Source organism: Uranotaenia lowii, chromosome 3 (genome assembly GCF_029784155.1).
Source record: "Uranotaenia lowii strain MFRU-FL chromosome 3, ASM2978415v1, whole genome shotgun sequence".
NCBI classification, from domain to species: Eukaryota; Metazoa; Arthropoda; class Insecta; order Diptera; family Culicidae; genus Uranotaenia; species Uranotaenia lowii.
In genome coordinates, this window is record NC_073693.1 from 175,636,315 (window position 1) to 175,657,821 (window position 21,507).

The 21,507-nt window shown below is 35.2% G+C and overlaps 1 protein-coding gene across 4 annotated transcripts in view; it reads right to left on the bottom strand.

Annotated features, from left to right (window-relative positions):
- LOC129758663 (protein SCAI) overlaps nt 1–21,030 on the bottom strand; it is a 45,101-nt gene extending 24,071 nt beyond the window's left edge. For all 4 annotated transcript variants that reach the window (XM_055756231.1, XM_055756230.1, XM_055756229.1 and 1 more), the window contains exons 1-4: nt 20,894–21,030; nt 9,515–9,822; nt 9,221–9,451; nt 9,043–9,165 (exon numbers count right to left, since the gene is read on the bottom strand). In XM_055756231.1, the coding sequence (XP_055612206.1) occupies nt 9,043–9,165; nt 9,221–9,451; nt 9,515–9,795 (635 nt within the window). In that variant the 5' untranslated portion in view covers nt 9,796–9,822; nt 20,894–21,030. The remainder of the gene's footprint in view (nt 1–9,042; nt 9,166–9,220; nt 9,452–9,514; nt 9,823–20,893) is intronic.
- Nucleotides 21,031–21,507: the final 477 nt, after the last annotated feature.

The window sequence follows — 21,507 nt, forward strand, 5'->3', positions numbered from 1 at the left end:
TGCCACGAAATAATAACTTATCTTACAGTACGTTTAAGGCAAAGTATTTACAGAAAAAATAATTTACAGAAAAAAAAACTCAAACAATCTATTGAAACGCGACTGGAAAAAAATACAGAAAGGTGCCAGTTCATTAGTATTTTTTTAAAGAAAACAACACTCAAGCCAATTCACAATGCTGGTTTATTCACAATACCTTCTAGCCGAATGAATGGGTTAATTTTTGTTGGCGATTGATTGCTACCAATCCGCACAGTTTCCAATGTTCAATTTTGATTCTACTACATGTTGAAATTGTGAAACAACAAGCTGTTTGTTAATTCATTTTAATCAACACTTTACTTGAAAAGAAAACGAAAAAAACGAACTGAAAATGCGTTGACTATCATAAATTGCTTTAATCTAAAGTTAATTGGGTTTAAATCATGAATTTAACATTAGAGCAAGAGTATGTCCAGAATAGCTGTTTGAACGTTACATTATGATAGCCAACGCTAATTATTTCTAAAATTGTACTGCATACCACGATAAAAATAAATTTAGTTACTTTAATATAGAGAAGGATTATTCATAAATACAAATTTCAGTACTGAGTCCAAATTTCCAGACAGGGCTCTAACCCTTCCTGTTGCATCATTCATTAAGACACCACAGTCAGATGAAATTTAAATAAATACACAAATATACAATTATCGGTAATGCATCGACCTAAATAGATGTCGTGATTTTACGATTCTTATGAATCTCAATTCAGAGATTCATACAGACACGTCTCTCACTCACAAGAAAAGATCAATGACTGACTTTGTTTTGTTTGTTTTGCCTAGTGTTGCCAAAATAACAAACGTTACCATAGAAATTTATTTTATTTGATTTATCTTCAGTGCTGCCGAATACAACTATTATTTTATTTTATCTTTTATTAAATATTCTCTCTAAAATAAAATTTTATTTACCAAATATCCTTAATTTTTATTCCTTATTCCACATCTTTATCCTCCATCCTATAATTTTTATTGAATTTCAGCATATCCTTCATCTCGTCTCTACATTCCTTCTCATCTCTATTCTCAATAGAATCTTTATTTACTGACTTTTGTTTTTCTCAAATACAAAATTATATTTTTCATATATTTCTGTATATCTGTATTCTACATTTCATTCTCAGCAAAAGCTTTATAAATCTTTATTTTTTTCTGCATTTCTTCATCCAATCCGAATAAATTCTTCACAAATCTTTCCAAATCTGTGCTGTTCCTGTCGCTCTGTTTTTGTATACCAGAGCCGGAACAATCCAAAAACTTTCTTAGCAGAAGCTCTCTGAAGAAGTCACTCTGTCTCTGTTTACGAGAGCCGGAATAGTTCATTGGTATTCTTAGAAACAGCCTTTCCAACCAGAAGGCCAAATCGAAAAAAAAACAATCAGCAGCAACAGCCTTAAAAATTTGCACTTCCTTTGCAAATTCAGTCTTTTTCCACCGGAAGACCAAATCGAAACAAACAATCAGCATCAGCAGCCTTAAAAATCTGCACTTCCTCAGCCCATTCCGTTTTTTTCCACCGGAGACCAAATCTAAACAAACAATCAGCAGAAGCAGCCTTAAAAATCTGCGCTTCCTAAGCCAATTCCGTCTTTTTCCACCGGATGGCCAAATCAAAACAAACAATTAGCAGTAGCAGCCTTTAAAATCTGCACTTCATTTGCCAATTCCGTCATTTTCACCGGGAGGCCAAATCGAAACAAACAATTAGCAGAAGCAGCCTTAAAAAATCTGCGCTTCCTAAGCCAATTCCGTCTTTTTCCACCGGAAGACCAAATCAAAACAAACAATCAGCATTAGCAGCCTTAAAAATCTGCGCTTCCTTTCCAGCAGAAGCAGCTTTAAAAATCTGCGCTTCTTAAGCCAATTCCGTCTTTTTCACCGGATGGCCAAATCAAAACAAACAATTAGCAGTAGCAGGCTCAAAAATCTGCGCTTCCTTTGCCAATTCCGTCATTTTCACCGGGAGGCCAAATCGAAACAAACAATCAACAAAAGCAGCCTTAAAAAATCTGCGCTTCCTAAGCCAATTCCGTCTTTTTCCACCGGATGGCCAAATCAAAACAATTAGCAGAAGCAGCCTTAAAAACCTGCGCTTCCTAAGCCAATTCTGTCTTTCTCCACCAGATTGCCAAATCAAAACAAAAACAATCAGCAGAGGCAGCTTCAAAAAATCTGCACTTCCTTTGCAAATTCCGTCTTTTTCCACCGGAAGAGCAAATCAAAACAAACAATCAGCAGAAGCAGCCTTAAAAATCTGCGCTTCCATTCCCATTCCGTTTTTTTTCCACCGAAAGACCAAAACGATACAAACAATCAGCAGAAGCAGCCTTAAAAATCTGCGCTTCCTAAGCCAATTCCGTCTTTTTTTTCCACCGGATGGCCAAATCAAAACAAACAATCAGCATCAGCAGCCTTAAAAATCTGCGCTTCCTTTCCAGCAGAAGGAGCTTTAAAAATCTGCGCTTCCTAAGCCAATTCCGTCTTTTTCCACCGGATGGCCAAATCAAAACAAACAATCAGCTTCAGCAGCCTTAAAAATCTGCGCTTCCTTAGCCCATTCCATCTTTTTCCACCGGATGGGCTAATAAAAAAAAAACAATCAACAGAAGCAGCCTTAAAAATCTGCGCTTCCTAAGCCAATTCCGTCTTTTTTCCACCGGAAGGCCAAATCAAAGGAAACAATCAGCAGAAGTTGTCTGAAAATCTGTGCTTCCAAATCCAATCTGTGTTTTTCCACCGGAAAGCCAAACCAAAACAAATAATCAGCAGTAACAGTCTTAAAACCTGTGCTTTCTTAGCCCATTTCATCTTTTTCTACCGGATAGCAACAACAAACAATTACAATGACAATCAGCAGCAGGCTTAAAATCTGCGCTTTCTAAGCCAATCCATATTTTTTTGGGGGTCGAATCAAAAATATTTTTTTTCCGTAGCATCAGCCTTTAAAATCTGTGCTCCCTGTGCCAATCCGTCTTTCTACCGGAGGTTTTTTATCAATAACTAGTTATTCTTAGACAGTTATTCTTAAACCTAATTATGATAAACATTTCATCCGAAGACCGTATTTCGATTAGAGTGAAGATAAAAAAGATATAAATATAAGGCCTCAAAATTGGGCTAAATTCTTAAATTCTTAAGGACGATATTCATCACTGGGAGGCAGGCGTGGTCCTAGAGTTCGCTCTTGGGGAGGGGGGGGGGGGGGGGGGGGGGGAATCAGTCGTGATTTTGCAAATTTTTAAAAATCACCCGATAAATACAACTTTAATATCTAGTGAAAAAACGTTTATTTTGAAAGAGTTAAGGGGGATGCTGCACACTGCTTTTTCTGCAATTTTATGTCATTTAACTATTTAATTCACCGGTTTTATGAAAAATTTCTAAATTGAAACAACTTTACATTTTTCAATGCAGGAAAATATTGGAAAAAATAGTTTTCAAATTTTATATCAGGGAGTTAAACAATATTGAATGTTGAACTCATTAAGGAATCTCTCGATAAAAATGTTATTTTATAAATGAATGGCAGAAAATTTCAAGAAATTTTTCAATTACGTTTCTATTGTTCCTGAGCTTCTTTATATCATCAATAATTCTTTTCTTATATAGCTATTAAACATTCGAAAAACTTGATATTGGAAATAAATTTTTGATAATAATTGCTTTGAATTTAAAACTGATTGAAAACTTTGATTTTTTTTTATTATTCTGTTATATTTTTTCGAATAGTGATTTGGAAATATCGTGTTAATTTTATCAAATTTGATTTCATTTGCACAATGATCCCAAGTAACCAAAAGTCGCATAGTTACTTTATCGTGTGCATTCAAAGTTCACATTAGGCTGAGTAAAAGGTACTCGAGAGGAAAAACAACAATTTTTCGAAAATCCTCAATTTAGACTTCTTTACGAACCAGGAAAGTCAATAGAAGTATCATAGAACATTTTTGTGCGTTCTAAGCGACTTACAAAATTTGAAAATTATATTGAAATATCGTGCTTTCTAATGAACCCATTACGAACTTTTTAGTTCCATGCGGAACTTCCAACAAACTTTTAAGTTCGATTTGGAACTTCTAATGAACTTTTTAGTTCCATGCAGAACTTTTATAGACTTTGTGTGTTGTCCGAGTTGTGTCGATATTTTTCACATGATTTTTTCACATTCGCTTGGATTTTTTTCAAAGCTTTTCTTAATTGATGACAGTTCAATCTATTAGGTTCCTTAAGATGTTTTCTCAAAAAAAAATAAATTATTTTCCCCTACGTCGATGGTGAATTGGACAATGGAGACAGGGGAAAACATAAAAAAAAAGTTAAATTTTTTTGGAAATGTATATTTATCAGCGATATTCAAAGCTTTTAAATATAAATTACTTATAAGTATTCACCACCAGTCTACCTTTCATAATTTATACGTTTTCCGCATTAGTAGAAACATAATAATTCTGACTCCGACCCTTCTTATTTTCCTTCTCAATAAAAGCAACTCTCACAGCATTATTAACTCTCATTCTAGTACATTACAACAAACAGTTGGTATCAAAGGCAAGTTATCGCGACGGGAAATTCATCGATGGACACTTTTAAAATGTGGGTCGATTGAACTCATATTATTCAATGTTGAATTCGAAGATTTCCCGTAAAAGCGTACAATTCTGATGATTTTCTTAAGTTTTGTTTTCTGGTTTCAGCCCATCTAAAGTGTACAGATATTTTTTGTTTAAAAACATAGAAAACGAGAAACAAATTTTAACTTCCTCCTATTGAATCTGTTCCTGCAGCTCTTCGAAATTGGATTGTAACGAAAATTGCAATGCCGGCCCTCATATCTAGGTATATTCCTTTCTTGAACTGCAAATAAACGTTAAACAATGAGATACAAATAACCAAACTTATAAAAAACTAACGTTAAGTTCGCGCACTAACGTTTAATTGCAAATGTTGCGGGTTCGACACGGGAAAAAACGATCACTCACACGGTGATCTCAATTCATGGTTTGCAAATTTGAAGGCAAGGATATTTTTTTGTACGCCGGCTCTTGTTTACAACTTCTGGTTGTTTACCATTTTTCATCCCGCCTACTTTTAAAAGGATAACCCGTAAATTATTTCAAATAGATGTTTCCAATACCATTCAATCAGAAAACAACCATGGTACAAAGGTAAGGTGCTCAGCTTTCATCCCGCAGGTTCAAGTTCAAATCTATATGCAGGAAAATTTTTCAAGTAAGTTTAAAATTGTTGAAAATAGAATCAAATAGAAATAACAATAACGACTAAAGTAAATTAGAATTCAAAGCAAGAAAAACGGTTTAAAATCGCTTTTTTTTGCATGATTTTTTTTAAAAGTTTTATTTAAAGCTGAATAGCCTTCTACTCAGCTTTGTTTATGGGACTTGAAAGTATCAATAAGAACTTAAAATTTCGGCTGAGTAGAACGCTATAAAGCCTTAAATCAGCGCTGAGTAAGCTTCTAAGAGACCATTCTATGGAACTTTTGGTTACTTGGGATGTGTCAACAGAATTTGTACTCTAAATCGGAATTCGAATCTGTAATAAAATAATGAAATATAATTCTGAACTCTGGAGCTTTTGGAACTCTACTTTCAAGGATTTGCTTTTGAATTTCGAGCTCTCGCCATAGATTTTTAATTTGATTTAATCTGAAACGAATCAAATAAAATTTAAACCATTCGTTTCAAATGGATTTTTCAAATTTAAGGTCCTCAGAGTTTTAGGTTAAGATTGCAAGATTTTATATTTTTATTATTTTCTAGTTTAGGGAATTTTAAGAAATTCATATTTGTTTTATATAAATTCTTAAAAAAAATCAGGTTTCGTAATTGAAGAATTTTTCATATCAAAATTGTATAAATTGAGAAGATTTGGCTAAAGCCAAGATAACTAAGAGAATTGTTAATTTTTTTTTAATTTTTAGATTGAAAGACTTTCAGATTTTCACTTTTCTAGATTTATAAAACTTTCAGATCTAGTTTGGCTGAAATAGATACTTAAATATTTTAAAAGCTTCAGTTTATAATGTATTCTTTTCTCAGTTTTATGCTAGATAATCTGATTTTTAATTTTAAATATTTAAAATAATGGAATCCAAGATTTTTGAATTTATTGAACCCGATATTTTCTGTGGTTTCGATTTTCAAACATTTTCATTACTTGATATTGAAATTTTGACATTTTGATAATTTTATATTTTCAGATTGTTCTGTTTCCAGATTTGCACATTTTAAAATTTTAAGATTTTGGGTTAGATTTTTAAATTTTGAGGCTCAAGCTTGCTAGATTTTCCTTTGTTAAGAAAGTTTTATTTTTCAGAATTTTCAATTCCCATGTTTTCTTATTTTCAGCTTTTGAAATCATCGAATGACCTCATTTTCAGATTTTTTTTGTTTAAATATTTCAAATGTCTTACTAGATTTTGCCAATTTTAATATTAAAAATTAAGTTGGTTCGATTTTCAAGTTTAAAATTTTATCAGACTGGTGGAAATTGTGAATTTTTTCGATTTTTCAAGTTTAAATTTTTGAAAATTTTTGGATGTTAGTTTTTTTTTATTTAATTTTTTCATTATAGTTTGAAAATAATCAAAATTTTTCATGTGCAAATTTCAAGAGCTATGGATTTTGATTTTTCTTTTTTATTCCAGATTCCGAAATTTATCAGATTTAGATATTTTAAAATTTATAATATAAATTCTGATTCTAGATTTCTTTTTTCATAAATCAAATTTCTGTCTTTTGATTGTTTTTTTAAAATCATCAATCTTATTTTAAAACATTTGTATCCCTCTTCTGAAAAATTACGAAGATGATCGGACTTGGTGACGGATTTGGTAGCAGTAGTGGAAATGCCAAACTGCTATCATCCACATTGGCAAAGTGGTTTAAAACTCGAAAAACGTGATCATGAGCTTTTTGAAAGCTTAGATTTAAAAATATCTCAATAGTGTGTTCTACAATGTAAATATTTAAATATCATTATTTTAAAATGCGCATGTTATGCTGTTTCCTTGTTCCTGATCAATTCACCTAAAATGGGAGTTAATTTTCCCTTTATTTAGATTATCATCGACGTCTTGATAAAAGTTGTAGATTACTCAATTTAAAAAAAACTTTGTACAAGACATCAAAGCTCTTTTGAATCTTTTGAATTTGATGCTTTAAAAACTTTTTTTTTGTAAAAATTTAACTCAAAAAACGATTTTTTTTTTTTTACTTTTTAGGGCGAGTTTCGAGAACAACTTTGTTTGAAAGATTTGTCACTATTGTAAAACTCCACAAATTGTTTGAAGATATAAAGTTTATTTCTTGAAGTTTGTTTCATTTTAAAATAGCATGTTTTCGGCCAACGCTGGAAAACAGGAAAAAAATTTAAAAAAAACTCTTAAATGCCAAATTGGTCTGATTAAATCACCGACCATTGAGTATCATATTTTGTTTCTTAAAAATGATCATTGTAAATAAAAAAATTCATTTCAAAAGATAGAGCTTTGATGTATTGTGTAAAGTTTTCTAAAATTGAGTAATCTACAACTTCTATCAAGACGTCGATGATAAACTAAAAAACGAAAACATATCTCACTTTTTGGTGAATTGATCAGGAAAAAGAAGTAGCGAAACATGTGCATTTTTAAATAATGATAAATTGTAGAACATATCATTTAGATATTTTCATATCTAAGCCTTCAATAAGCCCATGATCACGTTTTTCGAGTACTAAACCACTACTGCAGTGCGTGGTTTGCAAAACAACAGAATTTGTGATAGTCTCAAAATGTTCTTTTATCCCACCTAAAGGTTAAAAATTCTTTTATTTTTAAAGTTCCTTTTTTTTCTGATAAAAATTTCATTTTTTTCTGATTTCTTCATGCTCTCAATTTTTCTTTATTTTTGGATGTAAACATTTCTATATTTTTAGATTAATTTATTCTGACTTATGATTTTCTTAAATCTTGTTAAGCATTAACAAAATGTATCGTCGCAATTACAAAATTTAATTACAAATTTAACTCTTACATAGATTCTAGATGTTATATTCAACATTTTATTCCAATTATCTGACTTAAAAACATTAAATCTGCGGAATTAGCAATGTTATAAAATAAAAATAGCCCACAAAAAACTCTTGCAACTATACCGAAGAACGGGAAATGTTCTTAAGAAAACCTTGATAAAAAGTCCTCAAACATGTTTCAACATATTGGTATAAAATTAAAGTCATTCACGAAATGTCTTGTCTTTGATTTTAAGAAAGGCATAGAAAATCTTTCAGTGCATCAGAATTCTGATTTTACTGTTTAAATAGTTAATTCAACCAGTATCTAAAGCATCGCCAAACATCATTATTAGGTATTGCAGTACAATTTCCGCGGTATAAAATCTAAACAAAAGAACCAAACTTAAGGTGTTTTTTTTAATGTACGACACAAATAGTTTGTTTTTGGATTGCAAGAAATAGTTTTTGATTATAGAACATTTTTTTAGATTCGATTTAAGTCGTTTTAAAATATTGATGCTAGTTGGTGGACAGGCATTGCAAAACCTATCCGGTGCAGCTGTGCTCGAGGTTTACTTTTGGGGCTCAAACTTATGACCATCAATTCGGACGGATAGAACCTTATCGATCAAGCCATGGTTTTGTAAACAGTTAAACGTGGGTAAAGAATATATACGATGTTTGACACAATATGGATCAGAATCTTATGGACAATTTTGTTTGAAAGGATCGATTATCTTTGGTTGCCAAGTTTCTCATTCAATAGTTGAATGATGATTGTGCAGATGTGCACTAATTAAATAGTTTGCACTATTTGTATCGTACATCACCTTGTCAAAACATAAAACGTAAACGAAATTAACACAATTCCTTTGATGAAACTTAGGAAAGAAAAATAATAACAGAATCAAAGAGAACAATAATAATCGGAAGCACGGGCCTAATCTATACTACAAACAAAATCGCTGTGCCAAATACTGACCTGTGCGACAGAACGATTGGGTTCGTGTCTGCATGGAGCACCGCCACGGCCGCTTCCGCCTTGATAAAACCTTTGATTTCGTCCAACACTAGCGACCACTCGAGTTGATCCTCGGGCTCGTATCTGTGAAATTAATAAGTTTAATTCAGCGACCTCTTACAATAAGTAATTCACTTACGTTGATGTGTATTCCTGTATTTGTCGCTCTAATTCGATAACTAATTCTCTCACTAGCTTCATCTTTTTCAACAGTAAACAAACAACAATAAATCTAGCGTAGTAACGTAATTTCTTAACCATGAGATCCGGTCTGTCCTCCTTGATTGCCCTGGAGTAGTATGCTCGCCCTCGAATCGCCGCATAGAACGAATACGCCTCATTCAGGTAATTCGTTTCGCTCGTTCTCAGACTGAAAGAAAGATGACTCATCTTGGGGATTATCGTTCAACGTCAAGTAAATTCAACCACTTACTAATAATGATAATAGAGTTGCCCAATTTTACTAGCTATTTCACCGATTTGCCATCGCTTTAATCCGTACTTAGAATCTAGGACTAGTCTATGTTGCTGCTGGAACTTCCACAGCTTCGTGTACACGTCGAAGGTGCGCCCGAAGTACGCCTGCCATTGGCGATGTCCGTATTGGGGCAGATCGCGCAGCCCGTTGAATAACTGCTTGGACTTCTCCAACAAATGGCAGAACTCCAGCACTATTTTCCTATCCTGCTCTTCTGTTGCGGCCATCTTAACCATGCCGTCAGATGTTCATTGGTAAGCTATCTGGAAAATAAGAGAAGAAAATGCGGGTTAAAATCTAAATAATAACTGAAAAAATTTATTTTATATCATTCGATGCAGGAAGGCAGGAAAAAGGCCTTTCAACTTATTAAGCGTCCATACAAGACTACGGAGCCTACGGAGCCTGTGTTAATCAGCATAAGAAACACTGGACAGCACTAGAAAAGGTTACACAGGCTTTACCTACTACCCAACCCTGAACAACAGTTAGAAGACTGCTTAAAGTACCTAGTTTCTCCGAACATGACTCGACCTGCAGGACAATTTTTCAGTGGAAAACAAAGCCCCCATTCAAGGTTTTTTTTCCAGTTTCATAATTTTCCAATACCTAAAGAACTGTATTTTTTTTTAGAATTTTCTTGCCCCGGGATTCATGCATCATCTTCAAGCCTTCCTTGAGCGCGAATATCGGAAAATATGAACAATCACAACTTTGCTATGTGTGCTGAAAAGGATGTAAAATGATCTAGTTAATGTTGTTTAAAATTTGTTGAAAATGTCTTTCCATTTATTTTTACATTAAAAACATGAACCTTAAGCTAATCGACAATCCGAAAACGGTCCCTATTCATTCCATTTTGCAACCAAAATATTGTTAAGAAATGTTCTTCAACATTTGAGCTGTGCTAACCTTTTATATAATTTTAATTAGCAATCAGCAAGAAGTGTTTTGAAAAAGAGAACATCCAAAATACTACACTATTCGAAAAATATTAGAAAAGTCGCTCACTTCAAGAACTTTAACCCACACAAAGTTTCAAACCAAAATGTATCTCACTGTTTTTAACAAAAAGAGGAGGCAACGGGCGCGATTTATTTTCACTCCGGGGAAAATTTTATTCTTTAATACAGTGATTAAATTGACTGAAATTTGAAAAAAAAGGAAATATAGTACTTCCAAATGTGTCAATCGTTAAATGAGATCGTCAGAAAAGTAACAGCCTCCCTCGACGGAGTAAAGACTGTGTGCATCGTTTTTCTTAGACGCTGTGTAGAGCGGGAATCCGTCAAGAGCTGACTGGAAAGTTGAATCGATCAACGACTATCAGGGCCCAGAGATTATCTGTTGAGTTCGTTCCATGATAATTATTATACGTAAATGAAAAATAATAAATGTTTTCTGGAAATTTCCCATGGAAATCTCCAAATTTTCAATACATTTGAGGATCTTAGATTTTCAACATTAGTTTGCTGAAAAAAGGTTGAACGTTCCAGCATTATCTGGCTCAACAGTTTTTTTTTTCTTCCAAAACGTAGTCCCTCAATCAATTGATTTTTAATGGTTTTAATTTTTTTGTGTTTCTGAAGGATTTTTTCTATTTCTGGTGGCTTTTCATTTATTTTATGTTTATCACTTCTTTGTGACGCACGTGCGCGTGTTTGAAAACTGTTTGGAGTGCTACGATTGGAAAAAAAATCTGCGATAGTCGGGCAAACGCACTTAATGCATTTTCCAGAGTTTTATAATGTTCAATACAAATTCACACATTTAAAGACTCTGACATCCCCATTTCTCGAGCACAAGTCAAATTTTCATCATCAAATGTTATTTTCTGAGACCAAGTGATTTAGCACAATTTTCTCACTTTTAGTTAAATTGGCAAAAACTTAAAAATTTCAAAAATGATAAATAAAATTTAGTAATTTTCCACTTTTTTTTATTTGACTAAATGTGCTAAATCACTTAGTTAAGCAGCCCAAGAATTGCTGTTGACATTAAATACACTAGTTTGTTGTTGTTCGTTGTCTTAATTTTTGATAATATGTTTCCTGTTTATCTTTATGTTCAAATAAATTAAATTTTTCAGAATTGATTTTCGTTCTGAAAAATACATGCTGGTTGAAATTTTGATGTGTGAAATAAATAAACTCACAATTCACATGGAACTGTCTGGGGAGAACAAATTGACGATAGTCGTTCTACTCTTATATATGACATTTGTGACAGTTTCAAATTAACAATTTTGAACACGGGTGAAAAAACACGAGTACCTAAACCTCCTGCAAGACCAAGTGCAATTGACCTCTCACTCTGCTCAAATTCACTATCATTGGATTGCCAGTGGAAGGTAATCTCTGATCCCAATGGTAGTGACCACTTACCAATCAAAATTACAATCACCAATGGGGCCAGCACTTCGAATCAAACAAATATGGCATATGACCTTACAAGACACATCGACTGGAAAAAATATGCGGACACGATTACAACAGCCATCAATTCTATGAATGTTCTTCCTCCTTTGGAAGAGTATAACTTCCTAGCTTGTTTGATACATGAAAGCGCAGTCTGTGCTCAAACGAAACCCATCCCAAATTCATCTGTACGTCGAAGGCCTCCTAACCCATGGTGGGACAACCAGTGCTCCAAGCTTTATAAGGACAAATCAAAAGAATTCAAAGATTTTAGAAAACATGGAACCCTCGATCATTTTCAAGCATATCTGTCCCTTGAAAATCAATTCAAAAAATTGATTAAAGGGAAAAAACTAGCACATTGGCGTACATTCGTGGAAGGGTTATCACGAGAAACGTCCTTGAATACCTTGTGGAAAGTAGCACGAAACATGCGTAATCGATCTTCAACAAATGAAAGCGAGGAACATTCACATAGATGGATATTCAACTTTGCACGAAAAGTCTGTTCCGATTCCACACCGAACCGAAAAGTTGTCCGGAATGTGTCCCTAGACAGGTGCGATCTGGATTCCAGCTTTTCGATGGTCGAATTCTCACTTGCCCTCCTCTCTTGCAACAATTCAGCTCCGGGAATTGATAAAATCAAGTTTAACTTGTTGAAAAACCTTCCGGATGCCGCAAAATTTCGCTTGTTAAATTTATTTAATCAATTCTTGGAGCACAACATTGTCCCCCAAGAGTGGAGACAAGTGAGAGTCATTGCTATCCAAAAGCCCGAAAAACCAGCGTCTGATCCCAATTCGTACCGTCCAATAGCGATGTTGTCTTGTATACGCAAATTGATGGAGAAAATGATATTGTTTCGTTTGGACAAATGGGTGGAAACAAATGGTCTCCTTTCAGATACTCAATTTGGGTTTCGAAGGGACAAAGGAACAAACGATTGTCTTGCTTTGCTGTCTTCAGAGATACAAATGGCGTAGGCAAAACGTGAGCAAATGGCTTCAGTGTTTCTAGACATAAAGGGAGCTTTTGATGCAGTCTCAATAGAGGTTTTGTCAGACAAGTTGCACTCCCGGGGTCTGCCTCCTCTATTGAACAACATCTTATACAGCTTGCTTTGTGAGAAACATCTGAACTTTGCTCACGGAGATATTGCAGTTAGAAGAATCTCCTACATGGGCCTTCCACAGGGTTCATGTTTGAGTCCACTTTTGTACAACTTTTATGTAAGTGACATCGACAGTTGTCTCTCTGAAGGCTGCACTCTAAGACAACTTGCAGATGACGGCGTGGTGTCTGTCACAGGATCTTCCGAGTCTCATCTGCACAGACCTTTACAAGATACTTTAGACAGATTGTCTTCCTGGGCTTTGGGGCTTGGGATTGAGTTTTCCCCTCAGAAAACGGAGATGGTTGTTTTCTCTAAGAAACATAGACCTGCTCAACCTAAGCTTCAACTCCTAGGCAGGACGATCACTCAATCGAGATGTTTTAAGTATCTTGGGGTTTGGTTTGATTCCAAGTGTACTTGGAGAGCCCATATTGAGTATCTGAAAGGAAAATGCCAACAAAGAATCAATTTTCTCCGATCAATCACTGGCACCTGGTGGGGAGCCCATCCAGAAGATCTTTTAAAATTGTATCGAACAACCATTCTCTCAGTGATGGAATATGGTAGCTTCTGCTTCCAGTCAGCTGCCAAATCTCACCTCATCAAACTCGAGCGTATCCAATACCGCTGTCTTCGCATCGCTCTGGGCTGTATGCCCTCAACGCATAACATGAGTCTCGAAGTTTTGGCAGGAATACTTCCTCTTAAAGATAGATTCAATCTACTATCACTTCGGTTCCTCATCAGGTGTGAGGTCATGAACCCATTGGTGATTGTGAATTTTGAAAGGTTACTTGAGCAAAATCTTCGAACTAGATTTATGTCTATATACTATGTCCTCATGTCAATGCAGGTAAACCCTTCTTCGTATTCTCCAACTCGTGTTTGTAGCCCAGACTACGATCATTCTTCTGTCCAGTTTGATTTGTCTATGCAGCAGGAAATTCGTGCAATCCCGGTCTCGCATCGCCCTCTTCTGATTCCAAGAATTTTCGAAGCTAAATATAGACACGTCGATGCTGATAAAATGTACTTTACCGATGGATCACTTATAGAGGAATCAACAGGATTTGGAGTGTTCAACGAAATATATAGCGCCTCTCACAGTCTTCAGTCACCATGCTCTGTATATGTAGCGGAGTTAGCAGCTATTCACTGGGCTTTGGACAGTATCGCATCACGGCCAGATGGACACTTCTATATTGTAACGGATAGTCTGAGCTCTGTTGAAGCAATCCATTCGATAAAACCGGGAAAGCACTCGCCGTACTTCCTCGAGAAGATACGAAATAATTTGAGTGCTTTATCAAAACGTCGCTTTACCATCACCTTTGTTTGGGTTCCCTCTCATTGCTCGATAGTGGGCAATGAGAAGGCAGACTCTCTGGCAAAGGTGGGAGCGATGGAAGGCGACACGTATCAACGTGAAATCGCCTTCAACGAATTTTACTTTATAGTTCGAAAAAACTCTCTTGTCAACTGGCAGCGCAAATGGGACGAGGATGACAAGGGTCGGTGGTTCCACTCGATTATCCCAAAGGTAAGCCTTAAACCATGGTTCAATAGATTGAACTTGAGTCGGGATTTTATTCGTATATTTTCCCGTCTCATGTCCAATCATTGTTCCTTAGACGCGGTACTCTATCGTTTTGATATTGCTGGCAGCAATCTATGTGGTTGCGGCCAAGGTTACCATGACATCGAGCATATTGTTTGGTCGTGCGAGGTCCATCTTCTCGCTAGAACGAATTTACTAGACTCCCTAAGGGCCCGAGGAAAACCACCCTATGTTCCAGTGAGAGATGTGCTGGCTGTGATAGATTTGGACTACATGTTCGAAATATATCTTTTCCTAAAAGCTATTGATCTTCGTCTATAATTCTTTTTACTTTCACATTTCCCTATCTATGTTCTATCTTTTCTTAAAAAAGTGAACTAGATATAAGCACACAATTGTAATCAAACAAAATGAGTTTGGCTCCTTAAAGCCTAAAGGTATGAGCCGTTTCAAATAAAGAATTTACAAAAAAAAAAATAAATAAACTCAATTTGAACTCATCGGAAATAAAATCATGTTCATTGAATTAATAATATTCAGAATTGTTTTTTGCCTCTACCAACTTTATTAATTTAAATTTTATCATTGTAACATCCTTAAACTTTTTTTTTAAATTTTTTAATACAAATTATTTTTATATTGTAGGAGTGGGGTCGGTTCGTTGTGTGTGTGTCTGTGTGTATTTGCGTGGGGAAAATTGACGTGATCGTCGTCGGTCGTCGGTGTTTATAAATCGCGTTGCGTTTTTTTTTCTTTTTCTCTTTCTCTCTCCGTTTGCACAATGCGTTAGAACGTTTTTGCTCGTTAGGTCGTTCTTGCTCTTCTCTTTTTAAACGCGTGAAAAAATTCGGTGAGTTGCACCGGTGCTCGGTGCCAACCGCATTTTAGTGTATGCCAATGCCACGTTAGGACGTTTTGATCTTCTCATTATAAGCGCGCGGTAAAATTCGGTGAGTTGTACCGGTGCCAAGTGCTTTGTACGTGTATGACAATGCCACGTTAGGACGTTTTGCTCTTCTCATTTTAAGCGCACGATAGAATTGTTCATTGTACGTATATGACAATGCCACGTTAGGACGTTTTTGCTCTTCTAGTTTGAAGCGCGCGATAATCTTCGGTGAGTTGCACCGGTGCTAAATGCATTGTACGTGTATGACATTACCACGTTAGGACGTATTTGCTCTAAATAAAAATGCGATGTACTCGATAGTGTGCGACGCAACGATCATTAAATATTTAACTTTGCTTTGGTCACATCCCTTCCCAAAGGGAATCCAGATCTTATTTACCTTCCCCACTAACAAACCACCCTTCCTGTGACGATCGTGGAGATTTAGAGGTGTATTCGGTCTCTAGTAGCAACGGAAGTCGAACTAACTATCCTTCTCTTTCCCCGATGAACCGTAAGGACGTGGCCGGCGCCGTTATTGACCATATAAGATAAGGAACCTTTGGAACGTGTACACAGAAAATGGTAAGCTAATCCCAAGCCCCATTTATTTGGATCTATGTACAATTTTGGTGGTTCTTGTTAATCACGGAGTAGCAACTACTGAAATGTACGGTTTATCTAAGCTCAAGCTCAAGCTCTAAATCACTTAGTTAAGCAGCCCAATTACCTTAGAAAATAACCAAATTCTGAAAATTCGACTTTTGAAAGAGAAAAGGGGATGTTCTCTTCCACAGAGTCTATAAATGTGTGAATTTTATTGAACATTATCAAATTTTGGAATTTTTTTTCTCGAGTTAAAAAAATAACCTATCTCTCATAATTTCACCATCAAATATATGATATTTGAACTAAATAATGTCATCATAAAATAAATTTTTAGTTTGCACCAATGCGAGATATAACAATTTAAAAAGTACAAGTTTTTGCTAAAAAAATCCCTTACAACTAACGAACGTCTCCAGATACAAGTTTGCACTTTGAGAGGAAAATGTGCTAATTTTTATTGTATGAACTCATTCACAAACGTTAGAGCCAGGATACTATTTTTTTCGACACATCCTAACATTTTAATGTGCTAAAACTTATAACTCGCTTACGGAAAATTTTGTCATGAAAAGGTACTTGCAAGACACGCCGACAGAAATACATTCGATGGTTTTACAAAACAATTCGAAAAATGTGCAAACAGCTCTCACATTCGAGCAGACATTCCAGAAGTGCATTTTTCATAAATGAAATACCACTCTTAAATAAATCTATAAAAAATCTTAATCAGTATAAATCTTCTTCCAGTACAAAAAACAACTCAAACACTCCATTGATTCCACAAAAACCATCAAATTTGTTACTTTGGTCAACACAAAACAGGATAAAATTCCCGTTTTTTCAACCAGGTTTTTTTCTTGTTAGAATGCTTTCCAAAACAGAACTTTCGTAAATTTAGCTTACAAATATCTCCAAAAATTTTTTCGAATGAATGTTTTTGTGAAAATATCACTGAATGAATGAATGAAAAATTCAAAAACTTTTAAAATACTTAGGTGTGTTTTCAATCGCAAGAAAAACACCAGATTTTGAAACTCAATTTATCGCATAGGGGAGATGAGGGCATAACGAGCACCCGAGGCATAATGAGAACTACGCTTTTCTACGAAAGTGCGTATTTTCTTAAATAAATTTTCATGAGGATTTGTTTCGTACATCCTATAGTATTAATTTTTCACAAAAACAGGAATCTCCTTATCATCTTTACAGAGATATTTAAAAAAAACTAGCTTGGTTCTCAAGTTACGAAAATATTATAATTTTTGAGCACCACGAAATAAGCTCTTATGATCTTAAAATAACCTTGATCTATAATGTACGCACTGCAACATAATGTACACATTGTTTCTCAATTTTTACCATCATAAAATTTTTGATTTTTCACTTTTATCAATTTTAAAACACTTTTTTACTTAAATTTGTTGACTAGGGGCATATAGAGCACCATATTATCGAGGCATAATGAGTATTTTCTGCCGTAGAATCTAGCAGCGAATTAAAATTGATTTATAGCGCCACACCTTGACTAGTTTTCATCCGACAATTTAGCCTATTGGTAAGGTGTCGGAGAGGTAATCAAAAGACTAGAGTTAGATTTCTGTTCGAGGTGATTTTTTCCATTCACAATTCATGATCGATTTTTTTATTGTTACATTATACGGCTAGTAGCATCATCCTCCGAACAAAGCACTTAGTGTATAAGCGTGCGTGAATTGTTTGTATTCTACAAACAGACCTAGATTATTTTGTTATTGCTTTGTTTGATGAATCTACGACTCACCTGACTTCATTACACCCTTTTTTATCTTTTTTCCAAACTACAAAATGTCAAACATTTACCTGGCATCGCGGATGGAATCCGCAAATGTTAGGCAAAATATAGGGGAAAATGAGGATACTTGATCCCTGGGGATACTTGATTCCATCGCTATATCTCGAAACAGGAATTTCTTACAAATATCAAATGTTCGAGAAAATGTGCTAAATATAACAAAACAACAATGCTGTTATTTCAACAAATTTTTAAAATTTTAATTTTGGAGTTATTGAACTTTGAAAAATTTTACTAAATGGGATTTGAAGATCTTTTTCATCTTTTTAAAATATTTCTCACATGAAAAAATTATTAACAAAATATTTATTCTATGTCAATCGTTTAAGTATAATATGAAATTCATAATGCCATATTTTCAAAACAAGAGTGAACTCTCATTTTTTTTAAAAGAAGGATTTTTCCAAAATATATGCTATGGGTATAATTGATCCCTAGAGTCCAAAATGATGTATTTTTCATCTGAATGGAGCGTAATCATTGGTTATCATGAAATTACTAATATCTAGCCAATAACTAATGTTTATCGAGTAATTGTCTGTTGAAAAGGGTTAAAAATACTGTATACATCTAAAAACTAGAAAATTGCGCCTTAAAGTATGCAATGACACTAGCATGGAAGATAAACTTTTAGAATTATCTATGTCTGATGCTTCTAAACGGTGAAATGAGATCTAATATGGCAAGAAATAGTCAACGGACCTTTTATCTTCGAATTCTCTTAGACTTTTGCCTAGGGTCAGGGCACCCTGAATAAGGGATCTTTAGTAAAGGATCAAGTCTCCTGTAACTTAAAAAATATCACTTTTTTTAGTCTCATGAAAATGCTTCTAGCTCATATATCGTTCTAACTTTTGGAGCATATTAACTTGAAATTACACGCTGTCAGTAAATGCAAAAGACGGCGAGTTGCTAAATTTTCCCAAAAAGATATGATGAAAATAAGAAGAGGGGATCAAGTATCCCCATTCTCCCCTATATATTGAAGTGATCTATGACCAAGGAAACAGGCTTAAAATTTAACGTTTCTTCATTTATTTTGGTTCGATTATAGTCGTTTTACTTATGGCGCTTGCGACTTTATATCAAAGATGTAGTTTTTTTTGTTTCGATTATAGTCGTTTTACCATCATTATGGCATTCGCGACTTAATCAACGTTACAGTTGGCGGATCGTTATTGAAAAACTTATCCGGTATAACTGTGTTCGATGTTTTCTTGGGCTCGAACTCGAGCACATCTGCTCAGGAGACAACAGACTTGCCAACTGAGCTATATCACAAACCCCCCATTTCTACTAATTGGGTTAATTCGTTCAATACTTTATATAAGCTTGGAGATGATTAAAAAAATAAGGCTGCTTTCCCGGAGTTTTCGCTTGGTGTTCCCAAATTGGGATTTTGAGAATTTCCTTGAAAGTTTAATCGCCTCATACATATTGGTTGTACTTGCATTTAAACCTTTCCCTCCCTAACACTTCATCCAAACACATCTAATAGATTAATATTTTATACCAGAGAACAAACGTAGAGATCGTCTAAGACTCAAAATTTCGTTCCTTTTCAAAGCATTTTACGGTTAATTGAAAAATAATTTCAACTTGGCTCCGCACTGATAATCACTCTCCGATCTAAAAATGAAGGTCCAGGCTCCTGATGTTGTCATAATTTTAATTTTTTAAAATATATTTGTATGTTTTATAAATTGCAAGTTTTTTTTATCTAATAACCGCAATAGTAAAAACTTAGGAGACAAAACTATCTAGTTTTAGTACATGTTTTTCCACTGATTGCATTTTCAGCAACACACTTGCTGGCGATATGCATTCACCTCTAGAAGGGGCAGCATCTTGTAGTATACGTACAACGTTGATAGTGCTTTTTGTGTCTTCATTGACCAAGATTACCAAAAAGCAGCCAAACAGTTTGCCACCAAAATATTGATTTCAGTTTATGAAATAATTCCATGTACCCATGCTGGTGCTGCTGCTGATTTCATTTCACATTGCTTCTTGCACACTATCCTCCCTGCTGTTTAGCAAGTTCGTTTGGGAGGGGTTGAAGGGTGGTGAGTTTGGGCGCATTATACACACACGTGAAACACTCTCACACGCCGAAGAAGGCGAAGAAGGGCGAACTTCCACATCCGTACCCATCTTAGGCAACATATCGCATCGCAGCCACAGCAAGGATGTATGCGCTACTACAGGACTACGGGATGGTGTACAACTGACTGATGCTCTACCTACTCGTCCTTACGTTAGACGGTTTTCCACGATTCGCGAGATTCACCACATTCACACAAAGAAACTAACTGGTTTGTATGTTGATACGATGGTCTGCTTGCTGAATGAGGAAAATTTGAGCCTTCCTGCATCGAATCGCTGCATCTATTTTCTGGCTTTCGAAATCAATTAAATTTTAATTTTTCATTATCGCTCGAAAATGACTGTAAGAGCAAGAAGCTTTTCAAACTTGACACACGCAGTTCAAGTAACAAACACCCATGTGTTCTAGTTGGGGAAACATTACTTTCGATGGTTTGTCACATAAATTTTCACTATTTAATTTACATCCGGCGTGGCAGGTTAATGGAAACACAAATTTCCCATCTCCTTCAGCAAGACAATTTAGGAGGCAATTTCCTTGGAACGCCTATATGTATACACCATGTAACGTGTGACAAAAATTATCCAGAACCATTCCTATCGATAGCGAAGAAAATCGTCCAACATCACACATTTCGTAAAAATCCAATTCATCCATACTGAGAAAAGTTCCCATTGACCCAGAAGCGAAATTCAGCAATCCATTCTGCTTGTGCCCACGAATGCAGTCCTTGGTGGAGAGAAAAATTTTCCTCCATCGTGGGGCACAGATTTTGTTTTCCATTTTTCTCACGCACTCGTACTTACAGCGAATTAATTTCTACCCGAACGCATTTACTCGAACGTACGCTTAGCTTTAAAAGTAGTTTTAATTCGTTTAAACTAGTTTAAATAGTACTTTTTAATAATTTTAAGGCAAAATCTATATTACTAGATCTGAGTGAAAAAACTCGAAAACATTATGGCGAAAAGTTTTCCGTACTGGTCGCCAGGCGTCGCGGTAGATTTTCCTTTACAACCCCTAGTAGAAAAGCCCACACGCACACAAACGCATGTGAACGTAGCACCATACGATAACTAACCAGCAGGCGGGCGAGCCACCCCACACGGAAAAAGGATCTAGCGTCAGATGACACATACAAACGCGAGATAGGGTGACATGACAGAGAGAAGGAGAGAAAATTTCCCACCCACCGACGTATGTATGAATATCATTGAGAAAATTCTTCTCTCATTTCAATCGGATGAACATATGCTCTGATTGAGCATAACCTGCCTGCCTGTGAGTGGGTTGGTGTGTTGATAGTTCACCCACACTTCATCCTGACTCCTGCCAAATATCCTGCGTGTCCAGCACCAAAGGATCACAACCCCATTTGCCGTGTTGTGTAGGTAGGCAGGTAGGTTCCTTCTCACATTCA